Source organism: Perna viridis, chromosome 2, assembly GCF_037379345.1.
Source record: "Perna viridis isolate PV_CMFRI_1.1 ecotype Kerala chromosome 2, ASM3737934v1, whole genome shotgun sequence".
NCBI classification, from domain to species: Eukaryota; Metazoa; Mollusca; class Bivalvia; order Mytilida; family Mytilidae; genus Perna; species Perna viridis.
The window spans coordinates 6,232,064-6,253,177 of record NC_142446.1 but is presented as its reverse complement, the minus strand read 5'-3'; the positions used below and the strand labels follow the sequence as shown (position 1 = coordinate 6,253,177).

The 21,114-nt window shown below is 32.4% G+C and overlaps 1 protein-coding gene and 2 long non-coding RNA genes across 4 annotated transcripts; 2 read left to right on the top strand and 1 right to left on the bottom strand.

Moving 5' to 3' along the window:
- Nucleotides 1–1,962: 1,962 nt before the first annotated feature.
- LOC148623463 (ADP-ribosylation factor-like protein 2) lies at nucleotides 1,963–10,425 on the top strand. Its single transcript, XM_088565263.1, has 5 exons — nucleotides 1,963–2,114; nucleotides 6,827–6,937; nucleotides 7,548–7,710; nucleotides 8,116–8,196; nucleotides 10,116–10,425. Exons 1-5 carry the CDS (start codon nucleotides 2,050–2,052, stop codon nucleotides 10,248–10,250), a joined length of 555 nt encoding a protein of 184 aa, XP_088421389.1. The 5' UTR covers nucleotides 1,963–2,049; the 3' UTR covers nucleotides 10,251–10,425.
- Nucleotides 2,009–4,624, top strand: LOC148623464 (uncharacterized). Its single transcript, XR_015919432.1, has 3 exons — nucleotides 2,009–2,135; nucleotides 3,057–3,249; nucleotides 3,649–4,624. It is a non-coding gene; the product is annotated as an uncharacterized LOC148623464 (long non-coding RNA).
- A 2,126-nt stretch (nucleotides 10,426–12,551) lies between the features above and the next one.
- On the bottom strand, nucleotides 12,552–15,795 carry LOC148623462 (uncharacterized). Of its 2 annotated transcripts, XR_015919434.1 has the most exons (3): nucleotides 15,661–15,795; nucleotides 13,438–13,528; nucleotides 12,552–12,711 (listed from the first exon to the last, which is right to left on the bottom strand). It is a non-coding gene; the product is annotated as an uncharacterized LOC148623462 (long non-coding RNA). The 2 variants fall into 2 exon arrangements; XR_015919435.1 differs by lacking the exons at nucleotides 13,438–13,528; nucleotides 15,661–15,795 and adding an exon at nucleotides 13,255–13,431.
- Nucleotides 15,796–21,114: the final 5,319 nt, after the last annotated feature.

Below are 21,114 nucleotides of genomic sequence, written 5' to 3'. Positions count from 1 at the left end.
AGATGAGACATGTTGCAATTAAGCTTTAGTTTTATCTTTGCAATGTTTTTTTTCAAATTCTTTGCAGAAATGAGCCTTTAGGACAATTATAACTCATTGTTTTTTATGCAACATAAAAATAAGTTGACATGTAGATATGTTGGGTGTTACCGCCAATATTGTAGATATGTTTGGTGTTACCGCCAATATTGTAGATATGTTGGGTGTTACCGCCAATATTATAGATATGTTAGGTGTTACCGCCAATATTGTAGATATGTTGGGTGTTACCGCCAAAATTATAGATATGTTGAGTGTTACCGCCAATATTGTAGATATGTTGAGTGTTACCGCCAATATTGTAGATATGTTGGGTGTTACCGCCAATATTGTAGATATGTTGGGTGTTACCGCCAATATTGTAGATATGTTGAGTGTTACCGCCAATATTGTAGATATGTTAGGTGTTACCGCCAATATTGTAGATATGTTGGGTGTTACCGCCAATATTGTAGATATGTTGGGTGTTACCGCCAATATTGTAGATATGTTGGGTGTTACCGCCAATATTGTACTCTAGATCAAGACTTGGATCTATTAATGGTTCATTTCGATTAAATAAAATCACGAACAACGCTTATACATTACGTTGCTTGTTTAGTAAATTGCTTTATTGGACACCAATCTTGCGCAACATCATTCACTTATACTATAGTATACATGTACTTGCATTTGAGATCCGTTCTCATAACCAAATTTTCACATTATTTGCATACATATAAATTTACACATGGGTGCAAATAACTGAATGATAGAACTGAGCCAATCTTTTACTTTTAAAGTTTTTATGATGAATTTCTTTTCGAACTGCTCAAGGTTATCTTTTTTTTTTTTCTTTTTTTTTAATTTCTAATTTTAGAGAACCATTTTTTTCAAATATCTTTAGATGTCCTTTGCCATGCAAGATATTCTTTGAAGTATGGGATTTACCGGGCTACCGCAACAGATGGTAACCCGAGCTGTGCCGCGGATAAGACCGGGGCTACCGCAGCAGAGTGTGTTGCTCCAGACAGTCAATGTTAGTCCCGCTGCACGTTTTTGTTTATTTTTTTTTATAGATTTTTTCAGTTTTTAGTGGAATCCGAGTTGCTCATTTACTTTTGTTACTTTGTATGTGTAATTTCGGTTATTTTATGTTTTTAATTGTGCGTGTCTATATTACGTGTCAGGTCTTTGTCATGAATTATATATTCTTTTGTTTTCCGATGGAATCTGGGTTCCTTGATTACTCTTAATATGAGATATTCTGGTGATTGCTTGGTATTCTTATGGGAAGATCTCTTTTTAAATCTTGAGCTATGTTTTTAAAGATACAAAACATATCAGTTTTGTGTAAATACAACATGCTATTTTTAATACATGTATGCATAAAACATTCAAAAGTGGCTTTAATTCATGGTCATTCTGTGATATTAGTAACATATAATCATAAATCAAAATGCACATTTCAGTTATCTTAATGTAATGGTGTAGTAGATAGTGTAGAGGAAGCCTTCCAGTTGTAGAGACTCGAGGCGAATGCAGAAGGAGGGGGTCAAATCCAAATACTTGTAAAAAAGGGGTGGGGTTCCTGGCTATCATTTTCTCTTTTCTACCTAGAAAAATGCACAAAATAAAATCAAATTATTGTTACAAAAGGGATGGGATTCCAAACGCAGAGTATTCATGTTTTCATGTTGCAGCAGATTTGGAACTTTGCTATTAGCTGTAGCTACAGTACATTGTATAAGCTGTAAACTCTGAAGTTTTCCTGTTTTCAAGACAATAATAATGAAGGAAAATGAAAGTTGCTCACTCCGGTAACACATTCAAAGATGTTTTTATACTGTTTTTGATTCTTTTCTTTTTTTGTTTGGTTTTCTTGTTGTCTTCTTTAGCACACGACCACTTTTATTATCACGGGCTCTCTCAGACGCACCCGGACGCTTTTTAGTACGACCAATAACTTGTTTACGACAGAACTGGTTCCCGAAATTTATCCGGTCACCAGAAGCATTCGTACAATTCGAGATGGGTCTACTAACTATTTTGAAGAAAATGAAGCAAAAAGAAAAAGAAGTCAGAATTTTAATGCTGTATCCTTTTTGTCGTTTTCTGTAAGATTCATAAAATGTCTCTGATTGTTGTCATTTCATTTCATAAATCCTTCGAATGGTGCCATTGTAGTCATTGCATTTGGCACGAGACCGCAATTAATTTTCAAGTGCATTTCAATATACACATTTGAGCAGATTAAAAAAATTCCACCGGCGCAAACTGAATAAAACTTCTCTGGCCTAAAGATATGTACAAACAAGATTTTATATATAAATTGTAGAAAATTTTACCATCATTTTCTGAAATTAATACATATAATTCGGAGATGGGCATCATAGACATAGGGTAAACATGACAAATGAACTGAGTTAAAAATCCTAAATTTTAACCTTCTTCCACTGAACCAAATCACAACTTTTAGTCAGAATTGATTCATGAAAATAAATTCCATGTAATTTTAACCTGTTTTCTACCAATTAGAGGCAAAACTTCAGCAAAAAAGTTTCCAGTAAAAATATGAAAAAATGTGGAAGGTACCTACTACCAAAGTTGGAACTATATTCGTAAACAACGAAAACTAAGGGGAATTAATTGTGGTCTCGTACCATTTCATAAGCCCTTTGAATGGGGTATGGGTGCGTTCCCCCTATTTTATTTAATGTTAGGTAAAATTTTAATACTCTTACTATCGTTATATACGAACATATTTTTTTTGTAAAGTTTTAAAAATGAACACAATTTTTTTTAAATTCTATTTATTATAACGTTAATCAAATTGCTTTATTACAAACAACTCAATCAAAAAAAAATTACTTTTGATTGTAATTAATTGTTGATCAGGTATAATTATTATTATATCTTCCATCTTACTGATTGCCTATTAATTGTCTTTGGTGGATTAATTATGCTAATAATCAGTTGGATATGGGCAAACAATACATGTATGAATTGGAAGACATTAAAGGAAATTTATTTCACAGCTTGGCTGCTTTGATCTTGAGTGTGTTTTGACAAAAAAAAGTATATATGGAAGTGGAATATGGAGCCTCGTTATTCTTCCATAAACTATGGTACAGTACTTGTGTATTTCATGTGACAGAGAGGTTCGACCTCGACAGCACGCAATTTCTTGTGATGTATGTGAAAGGTGGCAGCACAGACTATGTGGTACTGGTAAGTATTTATGTATAGAAATGAATCTTCATATACGCCAGTTTTTATTAAGAAAGAAATATTGGGTTGAAATAGTATATGATAAGCTTAGAATATAATGTTTAATTCATCAAGAAATCCACACAATTAGCTTAGCAAGAATAATATAATGTTTAAACAATCAAGAAAATAATACAACAAGCCTTCTTGTTTATATGACATTGATTCAAAAGTAAGATGTTTATACATATTATAACCAAGCATTTCTCATTTTTGTTTATAGATATTCGTCCTGTTTCAAAAATCTGTTTAACGGTAATTTTTTACAAACATGATCAACACTGTAAAGCATTTGATGTTATGAAAGAAATGCAATAATCTATTTAAATAAAAACTTAATATGATGTAATTGAATTGCAGGTATTTCCCTACAAGCCTACAAAGATGCTGAGCATGGTAATGAATTGCAGTTCATTTGTGCACCATGTGGTACAACAGACTGAATACTGCTGCCAAACATGCTGGTGTCCCTTTCTATGTTCTTGTCCCAAACCTTCAGACCAAAGCCAAAGCAGTAGACATCAGAATAATGAATCCAAAATGCATGGGACCAGTATATGGATGGTATCATCTCTACATCACACTTCTTAAAGGTGTTTCCAGACTCTACAGTACTACCAACAACCCACTAGACCAAGTTCAGCCACAGCAGTAATTGCATTAAGAACTGAATTTTGAACAATAAGTAAGTTACTCTTGCATTGTTTTAGTGCTGAATTGTCAGAAGTATCATGCATTGACTTTACATGTGTTGTGATTGACAATTTTTCATGTTTCAGTGCTGTTTCTTTTTATATATTTTCCTAATGATTGTTGCTATAAGTTATCTTATTAGTGCTTGTCTCTGTATTTTGTCATGCTTTTGTTAATTAATAAGCGAGAAGATGAATGAGATCTGTTGTGAGTGTGATGGTATACATGTACAACTGTTTTTGAATGTTTTGAATGAGTTAGTGTTAAAATGTAATGAAAATATGTTTCTTGTTTTGTCAATGAATGATGTATCATAGTATGTTGTATGTTGTATGTTGTTAGTGTGATGGTGTACAACTGTTTTAAATGCTTTGAATGATTATCAATATGTTGAATAAAGATGAATAAATCATATCTTAGTCTTCATTTATTCATGATTTATTACAATTATATGGTATATACCTCTGCTGCCTTTCTAGACTTGAATGAACCAGATGAATCATATTACCTGAAATCACCTGTAAAGAAGCTTAAAGTGATTACAGAAATGTATATCTATGAAGTTCTTAATAAGTTTATAAAAACCAGATCCAACAGATAAAAATTAGAAGAAAGGGAAACAAACAAAAAAAAAAACAAACAACCAAAAAAAACCCAAAAACAAAAACAAATTGCTGTCAACAAAAAATATGAGGTAGATAATGAAAGGACAAGATACAGCGAGTATTTTCTTTTTAATTCACACAAGGAAAAAATAGACGAAAAGCATAAAAAAAAGACTTAGTGCCAAAAATATTACAAGCATGTTGAAAAAAAATTAGAAAGAGGAAAAGGAAACAAAAGTAAAAAAATAAATTATAAAATACTTCTTGCATCATCATCATTATTAGTTTTAATAACTGTCTTTACACAAATATTTATCATATATATTCATGACAAGATATTATATTTTTCTTCCATCATCTGTGGAAGGTACAACGTGTATGACTAGCAATTAAACCTGGATAAACCTGATAATTTATTTGTTTAAACCAATGTCATGAACCTTTTTATATATGTCTCATTTTAATTTTGCTGTTCATCCACGATGTTGTCAGTTCATGGCTGAATTGTCTCCCTTCCCAATACAGGAAAGTAAATTACCTTTTTTTTATTCTGTCATTCATGTTTACTCAGAAATATTTTATTAAATAACGTAATGGCTACAAATATAGGGCGAATAGGTATTAGGGCGAACAGACCCGGATTTCTTGAATGGTGCCACAGCGAGGGCCACAGTCGCCCATGATAAGGGGTCTGGCTTAAGGCAAAATAAAGATGTACTTATATATTAATATATAAATAAAATAAAATAAATAAATTTTATTTAGAGTCCGCTTGAAATACATAATTATAAACTTAAGCTCTATTGAGCTTTTGACGGACATAATTTATACTCATTCTGTGATGTTGGTAACATAAGCATAAATCCAAATGCACATTTCAGTTATCTTAGTTAATAGTGGTAATGTTTCCTGTCTGTAAACAAACGTACGGTGCATAAATGTTGCAGTTGATAGATGTACAAGTAGATGCTGTTGTTATTCTAACGAACAAGTTGAACTCATAAGCAGATAGCATAGAAGAAGCCTTCCAATTGTAGAGACTTGAGGTGAATGTGGAAGGAAGAGGTCCAGTCCAAATGTGAATGAGGGAATCCAGGCTATCGTTTGCTCTTTTCTACCTAAAAATGCATTTGGAACTTTATTATTAGTTGTATTTACAGTACATTATATAAACACTAAAATGCTGAAGGGCAAAAATTGAACCAGGTGAGCGATTCAGGCTCCTGGTAGCCTCTTGTGTCGCTGATATCCAAACCCGGAGGTAATGTCTAAATGTCTTCCAGAGCACTAAAATAATCCTTGAAACTGGTACTTGGTTTGCATCTAAAATAAATCTTTACAGTATATTTTATTTTTACCATCTTTTTGTTAAGCATTCCAAAGATTTTAAAGTCCTCTGAGTGATTAATGTAACTGATATTATTGCAGGACATCAGTTGGAATTTAGTGCTGCCTATCCAGTACTACTTTGTCATCTGACTCAGGTGAAAGTTCATTAGAGGAATGATGGAGCATACAGGATTTTGGTAGCTGTCAATTATCATCTTTCTGTATGAGTTTGGGTATAGCTAGCATGACAATGTGTGCAGCTTCATTTTATATTTACTTTCATAGTAATAAAATAGAAGTCTGTAAACAAATTAAATTTGCAAATAATAGCTATGCATGTTATCCTGCCATTTGTTGTCAAAAGGACATAAAAAAGCTCCATATCATGAGTAGATATATCTATTTGTATTGATTTTTTTTTATACATAACTAGAGTCAAATTAAGGCAGTCACCCAATGGTAAAATCTTGATAAATTTCCCGAATATTCCTTGAAATACTAAAAATTGTGCTTTTGGAATTTGTTCAATATGACATATCCCATCAGGGCTCACCGAGTAAATTGAAAATTTTCTACTCCAAGGGTCTTTTTTGCCCTCATTTCTCATCTATTGTAAAGAAAGTGTCAACCTAGGCACTCGTATAACCAACTGTAGTTTTGTTATGTATTTCCATTACCTTTTTCCCAAATAGAAAGGCAAAGGCACTTTAAAAAAAATTAAAAAATCACTCAGTCTAATTGAAAATAGCCCCTCCGATTTTTCTGTTTGTTTTCTGCAAACAGAAAAATATTTAAAAAAACGCAAGGTATACATACCGAAAAATCGCTAATTTGCATGAAATAAAACAATATATTTTATACTCATCTGTATCAACTATACTGGATAAAATTATTTCTTTAACATAAGATAGTGGCTTAGATAATGCTGGTAAAACAACTATACTGAAGAAATTCAATGGAGAGGATATTGATACTATTTCACCAACACTTGGGTTTAATATAAAGACACTTGAGCACAAAGGGTAATGTAGAGAGTATATGTTAGGTAATGGCCAATGTGAAAAATAAAAAAATTCCTAAATTCTCCCATCTAATTCCACTCTCCCTGAATTTAAATTTTTTTTCCAATTTAGGTCTATCATATTCATATTGACAGTATTTTACACTTGAATTGATAAAAAATATATCCATCCACTCCCCGAACCACCCCTTATTTTGAAAAATGTTGGATAATGAAGGAATTTTTTTATGGTGGCCAAATATAGTTCCTTTTTGCAACTTTTCGGGCACCTTGAGTTATTGAGTAAGCATACTAAATGCAATTTAACTGCTATATTTTCCTTGATTGTATTACCTACAACCTGTGTTCAAATACATGTATTCCTGTTTTTCTCCATGATTGGTTCAACATGAATCAAGCTGATTTAAAGCCAATTCAACTGTAAAAACTTGTCTTGTTCTATATATTAGTTCTTTTCTGCTTCTTAAAGTAATTTTTCATCAATAGTGGCTTGAAAAAAAATCACATAGTACTGGTATTGTTATATGTACATATAAGTTGAAATCTTGTAGTTGCTAAATGTTGTAAAATTAAATTAAATTAATAATGAATGTATAAACTTCTGTTTGAAGGTTTAAGTTGAACATATGGGATGTAGGTGGTCAGAAATCTTTAAGATCTTACTGGAGGAATTATTTTGAAAGTACTGATGGTCTTGTATGGGTTGTAGATAGTGCAGACCGAATGAGATTAAATGATTGTAAACAGGAACTAAAGGCTTTACTAGTTGAAGAGGTATGCCATTGTGGATATGGAAATTTTGTGTTTGCAGAGAATATGTTGAACAAATCAAGTCTACATACAAATTGTTATGAAAAGTCACATGTTCAAATTGAAGGACTAGAGATTGGCTTCAAGACTTGTTTTGGCACCATCTCTAAAGCTCTTGTTTTTCTTGTCAACTGGACATATATTGCACATGGTAAGCTTGGGATTGAAAGAATACTAAAATCTTGTTTGCATATACAAATAAACTTTCATTCATATCAGGCTGAAGCTGATAAAAAAAAACATGTTATTAAAGACTGCAGTCACAAATTAAGGTCTTCTCCTTTATATGATTTTTATTGTGTTACTTCTGTTGCTAAGGAGGGTTGTTTTTGTACACTACTTTGTAACAACAAATTGACCATTTTGCAGAGATTAGCGGGTGCTACATTGCTTGTTTTTGCTAACAAACAAGATTTACCTGGTTCATTATCATCAGAAGCAATCAAACAGGTTAGTGGTTAACAAGAGACTACTTAAGACTTTCTTGAATATGTTGTTGCAGGAAATAAACTTGATTAAATTAGTTTTGGTTGTAAGCAGTTGTGTATGGTATTTTTACAGTGAATACAGTTTAACTGCCTTTAACAAAAGATTTTTAATTTTAACGTTCAAGATCATAGAAGGGGAATAACTGCTCTCAATGAAATATTTGTTTTCTCTTATGCTTTTGTCCTTTGAAGATTCCCATTTATATGAAGGATCCTTTTTTATAGCTCCCACTTGCAAAGTGGGTGGTATATGGTGATAGGGGTGTCCATCAGTCCATCCTTCCTTCTGTTACACAGGGGGACCCAACTCTTATCTGTTACTCCTCCCACACCACTGAATGGAATTGAATGAAACTTTCACAGAATCTTTTTTACATGTTCTTTTTGTACACCTCCTATTTTAGATTTTGATGCAAATAAATTTGGGGGTTTCACATAGCAAAACATGGACTTACATGTAGTTATTTGTTAATATGGGGACTTGGTGGACCTATCTCTTATCAATTAGTCCTCTTATACCACAAAATGGAATTGAATGAAACTTTCACAGAATCTTCATGACATATTCCTTTTGTACACCTCTTATTTCACATTTTGATCAACATAAAAAAAATTGAGGTTAAAAGGTTCATGTTATCAAATGTGAGAGTGGGATATATCAAGTTAGTTAGTTTTGCTGACAGTTTTTCTAGTTTAAGGTTCAGTATATGGTGCAAAATATCATTAATCTTGTATGGAAATTTCTAAAAAGTCTTTAACCTCACAAAAAATTAGTTTCTTGTTTATGCGCTTGTAGATTAGTTCCTGGTGAAGTCTTGTTTAATCAGATGATTACCATATACAGAGTTCATGCATTTAATTTTTTGTCTTTTTAAAGTGGTTTAAGATTATTATTTGATAACTAGTTTAATGCAATCAATTTTCTTAGTTTCTCAAATCTACCAGTTCCTTGGACCTTGCCCATATTTCAGTTGCCTATAACAATTTCAATGGGGTTTTAGGTAATGGTATATTTGATATGTTTGTCTTTATGAACTGAACATAACATGACATGGTATACCAATTGTCCTTTCTGTTCTTGACAGTTCAAACTATAACTTGAAAACACTTCTGTCAATTTTCATGAAAAACTGGTCAACTGTTTATTGAATGCAAACCCCTTTTGATTTTTAAAATATCCAATTTTATATATTTAAGTTATGGGACCGAATTCAGAAAAAATAGTGTATTTTCATATGTTGTCAACAAATAAAATTTTTGATTCAGATAATTCTGTTATGTTGTAGAAAATCATTGTTTATTGTGTCTGATTTACTGGCATATGTTGCATGTTTAATAAGTATAATACATAACTACATGTTCTCCTTGCATGGTGAATGAGTATTATACATAACTACATGTTCTCCTTGCATGGTGAATGAGTATTATACATAACTACATGTTCTCCTTGCATGGTGAATGAGTATTATACATAACAACATGTTCTGAGAGTCTAGTTTCTATTAAATTGGAATTTATAAAGATTTACTGGTAAATTAGTTTCCCTTCGAAATTGTCCCATAGATTTTTATTAATCAACTACTGGTATTTTAACATGTCTAAGATTGAAATACCAAAAAATTCCCTTCAAAAGTAAGTTTTAGTTGTATGATATAATGCATAAAAATAATTAACTTTTTTGGCCAACCTCTTTGAAATTAACGAAATTTAATCAAAATGATGCATTTTTGATGTGTTTGGTCAAACAGAAAATCCAAGAGTATACCGGCAAGTTTCCACTATAAATCCAAATGTTTCAAACTTTAATTTTATAAATGATTCAAAATCAAGATCTCATTTTTAACACTAATTAGGTGGCTCATGGCTAATTATATCTTGCAGGCATTAGATTTAGATGAGATTAAGACCCATCATTGGCTTATTCAAGATTGTAGTGCTGTTACTGGAGACAATTTACTGAACGGTATTGACTGGATCATAGATGATATAGCTTCAAGAATATTTACCATGGATTGATACTATTTATAGATCTGATGAAATATAAGCTTACCTGTGATGGCCAATTCAAGACGTGATGTGTCCCAGACATTGTGAATGAGGACATTTTATTAGACAATGGAGTCAATGTAGAGGAGACCAAAATGATTTCAACTTACATTGTCATAATAAATATTTATCGTAAAAAAATGTCTTTTTGCCTTTAAAGCGAAGAAGACATCATTTACTTATGGTCTGTCCTTGGATATACTTTTTTGTGGCCTGGTGCAGGTCCGGGTGTCTAAGCTTGTCGTAAAGGCGACTAAATAGTGCACAGAACCCTAGCCGGGAGTTAGGGCACTCTGCCCACAGAGCAGCTGGGTTGTGCACCCCAAGTGGTGGAATGGGGTACCCCTGGCGCGTTGCATGCTGGGGTTGTCAGGCTATAATACGGAAAAACCTGACCGCAAACCATAGTGGTGCACTGTGTTGGGAAAAATGCCACGTTCCTCGCACATGAAAGAACCCTACTGTGGTATTCTCCCGGAGTAGGAACCATAGGGCTCTGCCTCAGCAGCTAAATTGCCCGACCCTACCCGCCTCTCCCTATTTCCAGTGGCAATAAAAATTTGTCGACCCCATTATCCTTGTGTCCCATCCCATTTTTCATTTCATTTCATTTTATCATCCACTTCATGTTCATCGCTAGAATATAGCTGAAATATTGCTGCTTGGGCGTTTAACCACAACAATCAAGTTTTTGTGTATTTGGTGGTTATTGATTATATATAGCTCACAAAGAATACCCTGCTTCAAACCTAAATGTAAAATGCTATTTGATGATCTAGCTCTAGAGTCAGTAATTATTTACTTCATGCACACATATATATATGATACCTTCATAAAATTTCATAAAAAAAAAAACATTGAGAAGCTTGAGAAGTCTAGGAAGAGTTGAACTTCCAAGGTTTTAACATGTGAAAAAATTAATTTGAATCATCTCCATTTCGAGTCCTCCGATAGTAATTACTTTCTTCATACACATCTACTTACATGTATGATACCCAACACTCCTATGAAATTTCATTAAATCCCTTGAGCAGGTTAAGGAGAAGTTTAGCTTATAAGAAATTTGGACAGATTGGAGTGATTCCTATATACCTGCCATCCCAGCCTCGCAAAAAAAAAAAACTGTTTATGGGCGTATAAAAACTTCATTTACAAAGGTATAAAAACATGTTTGGATGATATCAAAATATGCCTTGAAAATAAACCTTATCTAATATAAAGATCCTGTTAACTCTTAAATAAAATCAAAGTGCTGAGGCACTGAGTTAAGGAAGACCTCATAAATATACATGCAACCAAATTGCAAGCTAAATGAACCAATCAAAAACAGTTATTTCAAAGAGAACCATCTGTTTTAATGAAATTGATATCAATACTGCTTGTTTATTAATGTATTTATGGATCTTTTCTTTTCTTTTATTGTTTTTGGTATTTCTGGCTGCATACGCTTATGTCCTCAAATTTCTTGACACTTTACACCTAAACCAGCATTTCTTCAAAAATATGATCTCCACTGTGAATCACTGACTATTAATATTAGATAGATTTTCAAAGTAAGAACAAATCCACTCTGAAATTTCGGGTTGGAGATGCATAAGTAGAAATGAATCCTGTGGACTAGGGGAACTAGGTTGACCAAGGACCTAATCTAAAGGGAGAAATGAGCAAAAAAACTTCTCCTTGTTTGTGCTCTCTTTGACAGTGATTTGTAATAGATCAAATGAACAAATATGTCAATATTGTTAGTTTTCAAACAGAATTTACTAAAGCTTGCCCTTGTTATCTAGATTATGGCCCTGAGTTGAAAATGTCTTAACTATACACTTTTTAAAATAAATAATTACCTTTCTCTAGGAATTTTTCAATTTAAACAAGGATACAAACTCTTGTTATCAAAACTACTATGCAGTTTAACGATTTTTAAACTAAAAAAACTTTCTTTGTACCTCATATATTTTAGCAATTTAAGATTCCAATCAAGATGGAAAGTCAAGGATAAAGAGATGTAGTGAATACAGGATATATTATGTCTTTTTTTTTTTATAACAAATGCACTTCGAATATAAATCCATCTTTTCTACTTTTCAAAATAAAAAGGTTACTAGTGAACTCATACCCCATGAGTACCACTTTTTATGATGAATCATTATTGGGCTTAAGCAGAGTGTTTTATACTTGTCTGCCTTGCATGATTGTTTCACCAATATGTATTATATTAAAATACAAGTAACTCTTATGTTTTGCCAACAAATAAGTGCTATGAAATCAGACTTCATATTTGTAGTTTTTTATTAAGAGATGTTGACATGTACCAGCACTTGAGAATCATGAACTTGATTTCATGCCTAAAGAGTGTCTCAGCACAAAAATAGTCCATTTTGCTTTTGCTATCTTCTCGCTACATCTAGTGAAACTTTAAAAGGGATTACCACTGAAAATAAATCAAGGAAAAAATGATAACAGTGCCTTTGATAATTGCAACATGTTACAATATGTAAATGCATGAAAATATACATGTATAATAGCCACATCATATGGAAGAACAGAAACCTCTTGATGAGAAATATTCTTACATGTACATATAATTGTGTGCAAAATCAGGCAAAAATAGAGGTTGGATTGTTATCATTGTCCAAGATTTTTACTGGTTTTTAAGCCACCTAGTCGGTTCTGGTTGATTGAAATTTTGGAAACAGTATTTCTGTAACATTATAAATTCTGTCCTACATTATAAAAAGTTAATACAATAAATATATATTATATTTTAGTGTTCTGAAGTGTTATTCTTAAAATATCTCTATCAGCTGTCTTAATTAAGAAAAAATAAACACTTCTTTCTCTAAAATAATTCAAATTTATCTTAAATAAAACATAACAAACTTTATAAAAATGTAGTACTTCATGAGCACATCTTTGTTTCAATAACTGTTAACAACAAGTAACATAAGTAAGAGTAGAATAGGTTACTTTTCACCTGTCATTGTTAAAACAACATCCCCTCATAACCAGGAAGATCATTGAAGTGGTTTGACGTTGCGTGTTTAAAATAATAAAGTAAAGTCATTTCATGTACTAGACAAAACTTCTAAATATAGAAACTGGAAAGTTTACTAATGATATTGCTTTAGGGCTTCTCCCATGTATGGTTTCTAGTTACCTGATGATTTATAATGATGTCTAGACCTCCATTTCAAAATATCTGGATCTATCTCTGTATGTTGATTTATTTATGAGCAATTAATGTCACACTGTAAAGTATATAACAAATTTGATACATATATTATTATATTACAAATATCATAATTTCATGTATGAAATCTTTAATTAATATTGTACTGCAAATGCCAATAACCATAGTTAGACAATGCACTAAAAAAGAACCATATTGATAATCAATTATGACTTACATGTATATGGATATAATACACATGTACATCCATGCTGAATATTACATGCCAAAATCTGTATCACATGTGGTATCATAACAAGACTCCTATGTCAAACCACTTACGGCTATTGGTCGCAGGGTGATATACATTGTAGGTTGAGGATTGATACTGCATCAGATACAGATTTTGGGATGTCATGTTCATCAAAACATATATTTTAATTATACTTTAATTGTGTTCTGTGTAGGGTGTGATATAAGGTAAGCAATATAGGTCTAGGGGTGTGATATAGGGTATGCAATGTAGGTCTAGAGGTGTGATACAGAGTATGCAATATAGGTCTAGGGGTGTGATATATGGTATGCCATATAGGTCTATGGGTGTCTTATATGGTATGCCATATACCCGGTAGGGTCTAAGGGTGTGAATAGTGATATATGGTATGCCATATAGGTCTAGGGGTGTGATATAGGGTATGCCATATATATATTCTTTATATTTTTTATTGGCACAAACACAATTACAACAATAGGCAAAGGCCCATATAATTGATGTATATATAGGTCTAGGGGAGTGCAGTATACATGTATGATGTGCATATCATTATGTATGACTAAGGGTGCGATATAGTCCAGTGGTGTGATATAGGGTATGATAAACATGTAGGTCTAAGGGTGTGATACACAGTATGCCATATAGGTCTAGGGGTGGAATATACATTTGTACAGTATGCAATAATATAGGTCTAGGGGTACACAAAATAGGTCTAGGTTTGTGATTTAGGGTATGCGATGTAAGTCTAGGGGTGTGATATAGGATATGGGATATAGGTCTAGGGGTGTGATATACAGTATGCAATATAGGTCTAGGCCTAGGGGTGTTATATAAGGTATTTAAATCACAGGTCAGCCACAATGATAATGATTGAAAATTTGAGAATGGGGCAATTTCTAATACAATCAAAATGTATTCAAATCATTTTTAACATATTTAGGAAAATTTTCAGCAGGAATGTCATAAGCAGGGACTCTTTATGCTCTAAAAGTTTGTTTGGCTACATATAAATACCTAATTATTACTAGATATCCCTCTTTTAGATAGATCAAGATCAACTACTGAATGTGATAAATATGCCACATGGCCTCATTTCATCCCAATCTAATTCAGATTAGATTTTAATTGCTCACCTTTTTCTTTGTCATATGACTTCATGTGACATAGAAAAAAGGGGGAGCAATTGAGATCTAATTTTAATTACATTGCCTTTCATTCTTACCTTTCAAACAGACATTATGTTTCTGGTTTGAAATCATATTAATTTAACAATTCCATGATTTGAATGTTTATTTTCTAGTTTAAATACTTCATATTGTTTGCTACATGTACATTTTATTTTGTATGTTTATTCATGTACATGTACACATTGCTTGCACTTTTAATTCCTGGGATCAAATCAAACACACGATATAAATACATGTAGGATTTACATGTATTTAACAGTACAATGTGTATAAAATATAGAATAACTTGAAAACTCTTAGCATATGTAAAAATATTTTTTATCAAAATTGTTCATATAAATACATGTAATTTACAAACACTATACATAGAACACTTTCAAACCTTCAGGAACTGGCATAGGCGGATCCACACACTTAGAAAATGAGGGGTGGCAGCTTGGATTGCTAAGAAAAAGGGGGTGCTAGGACATTATTTGCCATTTTTACACATGAAAATTTTAATTTTCCCATAAAAAGGAGGGATACCAACTCCCCAACCCCCGCATCCTCACTGTAATCATAAACAATAAAACTATACTAACGATTTTCGTACATTGCAGCTCCGAAAATCCGTTATTAGAAGCTCCCGACATTCTCAATAGATTTTTTACAATCACGATAGTGGTCTATATTTAACTCCTTAGTAAGATTGACAAAAATTAACACTTTCAAACCTATAGGACCCATCTTGTAATGGTTGGCATTACCAACCTCCGACATCTTCTTGTGAATGTTTGACCGGGTTGCTCGAATAACCAAAAACCTAGGTGTTAACCGTAAACCAGACTGAAAATCGGAAAACCTCAATAAAACTCGTTTTTGGGTGGTATAATTGCTCACTGTGTTATTTAAACACACTTGCAATTAAGTATTTTATTAGTATTCCAGCACTTTCTAGATACCTAACGAAAGTCAGTAATAATCAATATGGCGTCAGTACTTTGAAATTCGTCACTTGTCCTTCCGACGCCATAATGGGAAATCCCCCAGATGACACACTGGTTTCGCCCTAATTAGGTACCAGCCTTCTAGCTCCAGACACTGACCAAACAAGACATGACATTTTGACAGTTCCTGCAATAATACAGATACTGGAGCCCTAGAAGCACCCAAAGTGACTGACAAGTAAGTAGTACCAGTTACTTTATTGTTTTTTGTTATTGGAGGTACCGTGTTTGACCTGCGTCAGGTCAATTAGAAAAATAGTCCTGCTCGCTAAGACAAAATTCAAATAGTTTTAAAAAAAGCACATAATTATAGAAATATTGCAGTTCAACAAATATTACAAAAGCTTTGATGTCATAATACTTCCATCTCTTAGAGAAAATAAAGCATCACATATTGATCGGCGGCGGAGTGATATACTAACGTAAATTTGCAAGGTGGGAAAGGGGGCGGGTAAAGAGAACAGACCGCGGAATATTTAGGCGGTTCCATGTGGCAATATTCCACTTCCGGTTGAATCCCACTTGCCGACGATCTCTTAGTTAAGCTCAGGCTATAAATAGTATTCCTTGACAATTAACCTCGGCTTATATAAAGATCCTGCTAACTCTAAAGTAAAATAAACCTCGCCTTATATAAAGATCCTGCGAACTCTTTAAAAGTGCAATTATTTAGATATTATTGATTTTCAGTTTAATTTAACTTAGAAACAGAGAATGCATGTATTGGTAAGATGTTATGACAATAGGATATTGCTATGAATGATATATAAATCATATGGCAAGCCAAAGTGGACAAAAATCAATATTTTGTAATATTAGAAAATGAAATTTTAATATTACAAAATCATTTTTTTTAATATTAGAAAAGATTTTTTTAATATTAGAAATTCAATTTTTAATATTAAAAAAATCATTATCTAATATTACAAATTCCTTATTTAATATTATTATAAAATATCACACATTTTGTAATACATCCTCCCAAGTCAGGGTTTTGAGTCCACCCTCGCTCCCTCAAACCCCTGACATCACTCATTCATATTTAGCGGGTATCGTCCAGCGCCATCTAGTGAGTTACTTAAATTTAACCCGGATCCAAAATCCAATCAAATCACTCGTAATAGAAACCATCCGATATAACTTACGAAGTGGCTACACATTATGTCATTTTTTCTGTAAAGACTCTAACCAGAATCTACAGTTATCATTTTGCTCATATTGCATCATTTGTGACATCATACAACTTTCAGTTACTGTATGGGATTGTCCATTACCTTGTATTATTGTTTACCTTTCCACAGACATTCTATGTTAATTCGATTTTCAATGGTGCTTCTCACCCGGAGAAGCAACCAAACGGAATTGGCTGGACGATACCCGATAATTATATATGAATGAGTGATGTCAGGGGTTTGAGGGAGCGAGGGTAGACTCAAAACCCTGACTTGGGAGGATGTTTGTAATATTAGAAAATGAATTTGTAATATTAGAAAATGAATTTGTAATATTAAAAAAATCACTTTGCAATATGGCAAAATCAGTCACATTATTCAATATTACAAAATGATTTTCTAATATTAAGAAATCGTAACTGAATATGACAAATCCATTTTCTAATATCAGAAAATCAATTTAATGCTAGAAATTCAATTGAATCTTTAATATTAAAAATGTGTTTTGTGATATTAGAAATCTAATTTGTAATATTAGAAAATGAATTTGTACTATTAGAAAATGAGTTTGTAATATTGAAAAAATCATTCTTTAATATAAGAAAATGCTCATTTTTGTCCACTTTGGCTTGCCATAAAATCAAGCATTAGTATATATTACGGGGTAACGTAATTCACCTGTTCATAAGCTGTGTATTTTGATTACAGAAAATGGTTTCACATGAAAACTTGTCGTGAGAAATATTAAATTACTGCTAAACAAAGATAGAAAACTTTCCAAAAGCAAAAGCCATTCAAAAACGATTTTTTGAGAGGAGTGTATCGTATTTACACAAAAACCTGGACTGCTTCAAGATGTTTTCATAAAACTTTATTTAATACTTTATTTCTATTAGTGTAAGTTGTTTTGGATTTTACATTTTTCAGTTACGGGTCTAACTATTATGCATAATACAAACATGGGACAATTTCACGGTTTCTTTAATATTTTAATTCAAAAAATACTTCCACTAAATGCCATGATATTGTGATTTCTTTTTACTTCTTTTGGTCTTTTGACTGTTATCTATCGTGACCTGCAGAGACAAATTCTGGAATATATAGAAAGCACTTTGTCCGTCTATTTGTTTGTATGTTCATGTTATCTTTTAAGTCTTATTGCAAGCATTTAAGTTATATATTTAACCGCTTCCATTCTGGTCAAATTATTATAATGTGTTATACATTTATCTAGCTGCGTTCCGCAAAGCGTTTTATCATTTTTTTACTCTTGCATCCGTGATTTTTTTTTTAGCAAATATAAGACTTAATTCGTATAAAAAAGTGGTAGTTTAAAGTTTTCAGACTCAAAAACCCTTTTTTGTTCTTGTTTCTGGTCATTTTGTGGCCACTAATTCTTCAATGGCTCAAGTCACAACCCTAAAAATCAAAGTCTCCATTCCAAGTATGGCACCTAGTAGTACTATTTAAAAGAGATCCATTCACTTTCACCATAGTTATTGTCTGGACATCTGCCGGTTTCTTTTCCCCTAATTCTCAATTTTTCAAGTCATAGCCCCCAAAACTGACCCAAGCCTTCCTTTGCCTTATCCCAAAATACAAATAATTTTATTGGCTCCGACACATTGACAATAACAATAATACAGATAATATATGTATAACAATTTCAATTACAGTATATTGAGACCTGTATTTTAAGACATTTTCTACTTTCTTGTTTCTAAACAGTTCGATATTAATTTTAAAGACATCTTAAGTATGTTTAAACTGTTATTGTTTATAGAATTAGATCATTTTTTTTTGTAAATTGTTCATTTTATTACAATGTTTGCAGTTAGCAACTATCCTCTTTTCAAAGTCTGTTCGATGAGATTTATAACAATCACAATTAAGTAGGAATGTATTTCATATTTTTATAGAATTTTTTCATAGTGGGCATATTATTTCTGTTTCAGGAATATTATAATGTCTTCCTCTTTCAATCATCAGTTGATGTGAACTTATTCTGAAATCATGGATCTATCTTTTACAATTGTTAATTCATCAGTACAAGTTGGTCTTATACCCATTTTGTAGACTCCCCTGAAGAATACCATTTTATTACTTTTTCCAATACTAAAATTTTGTTCTTGTAGATACAGGTCGTAATTCTTCTTGTTTATAACAATTTTGCTTTAAGCAATCATTGATTATCGAGGAGACAACTGAAGCCTAGTGAGTTGAGCAGTCGTTTGATTTTTTTCAGTCGTTTTATAAAGTCCATATATTATAGTATTTTTCTTCACTCTTATGAGGCTGACTTTATAGCTGATCTGATCCGAAAGAAAGAATATCGTTTAGCTAGATCCTTCAATCTCAGTTTCCGCTATATAGATGACGTATTATCTTTAAACAACCCTAATTTTTGGTATTTGATACATCGCATCTACCCCCAAAGAACTTGAGATAAAGGATACTACAGACACTGTGAAGTCAGCCTCATATCTTGACCTACACTTAGAAATCGACGGTAAAGGAAAACTATTGACCAAACATTACGACAAACGTGGCGACTTTTCATTCAGAATTGTCAGCTTTCCTTTCATCTGTGGCAACATCCCTTCAGCACCTGCGTATGGAGTGTTCATATCACAACTCATACGTTATGCCAGAGCTTGCTGAAACTACGCAGACTTTTTGTATCGCGCTAGAATTCTAACAAACAGGGTTATGTTACTACAAGATTGAAGTCGTCACTACAGAAGTTTTATGGTCGTCATCATGAACTCGTGTATCGATACGGTGTATCCATCTGCGCTATGAAAACCGATTTGTTCAACGTGTCATAGTCTTCCTTTCCTCTTTCGACTACCCCGGACTTGACTTCATGAGCAACTCGGCGGGTGTTTCTAGAAAAGCAGAGGACGCTTACCGTACCAGTGCACTTGGTCCATGCTTTGTCCCTGGATTACATTGTTTTGATTACCGCTATAACCTTGGTTCCCTTGATTACTCTTCAGAAAGAATGTGGTTATAAAAAACTGATAGTTGAGAATTGTGGGCAATCTGGCTAGTTTGGCTCTACAAGCATAATTTAAAAGATTTGCAATATACTCCTAAAATCTCTTTTCTGAATTTTAAGTGAAATTTTTCTATGGGGTTGTTAAGAGTCTTCGAATATATAAATACACCTAACTTCACTACAATAAAGATAATAAATAGAGTGTCTAATATTCTAGAGTCTAAAAGGGTTGTTCAAGCCACCAGTTCTCTTTATTTTAAAGTAGTCTTTTCTTGCCTCATCTAAGTTGCCATTGAATTCCATGGCAATTCCTAAATAGTTGTACATTGTATTGTGTTACCGTTTCAATTACATTATTTTTGTATGTTTTTCCATTAGAGTTAGAAACAATAGCTTTATTTTTATCAGTATTAACTTCAATTTTCCATAATTCACAGTAAGAATATACTTTTTTTTTAATTGTAATCCTATATCACTTTCAGATACTAAAACTATATCATAAGCAATATATTATAAGTGGAGTTTTCTATGACCACTGGACCCATCTCAGGGTGATTTAGATACTGCAATAAATCATCAATGAAAAAGTTAAATAAGAGGGGGCTAAAAAACCCTTTTTTACATCACGTTCTGAATATGAGGTAGGACCAAGTATGCTATCAAATTTTATTCTACATGTATATGCAGCATTCGTATACGTAGAAATAAAGATCTTTGAAGTCAGGGGAGGAAATTTATTTTCTAGGTATTGACCCCCAATTGCATCTTTACCTAGAAACTAAGTAATTTTTTTAGTATTGCACTACAAAAAATTTACCTATTTGGTACTACTATTACTACTCAAAATGCAGTCAACTGGAATAGTAATAACGTTTTATTTCTAATGCTGGTAATGTCATTATCATTCTTTAATAAGTTCCGAGCTTTCAGTAACTGCAAGTGTACTTTAATTTTATATCTCATTTTGTCTATATGTTGTATGTTAAGATTCCATGGAGAGAATTGGATATACAGTATTACTCAGCGAATTTTATGGTGTGTTTGT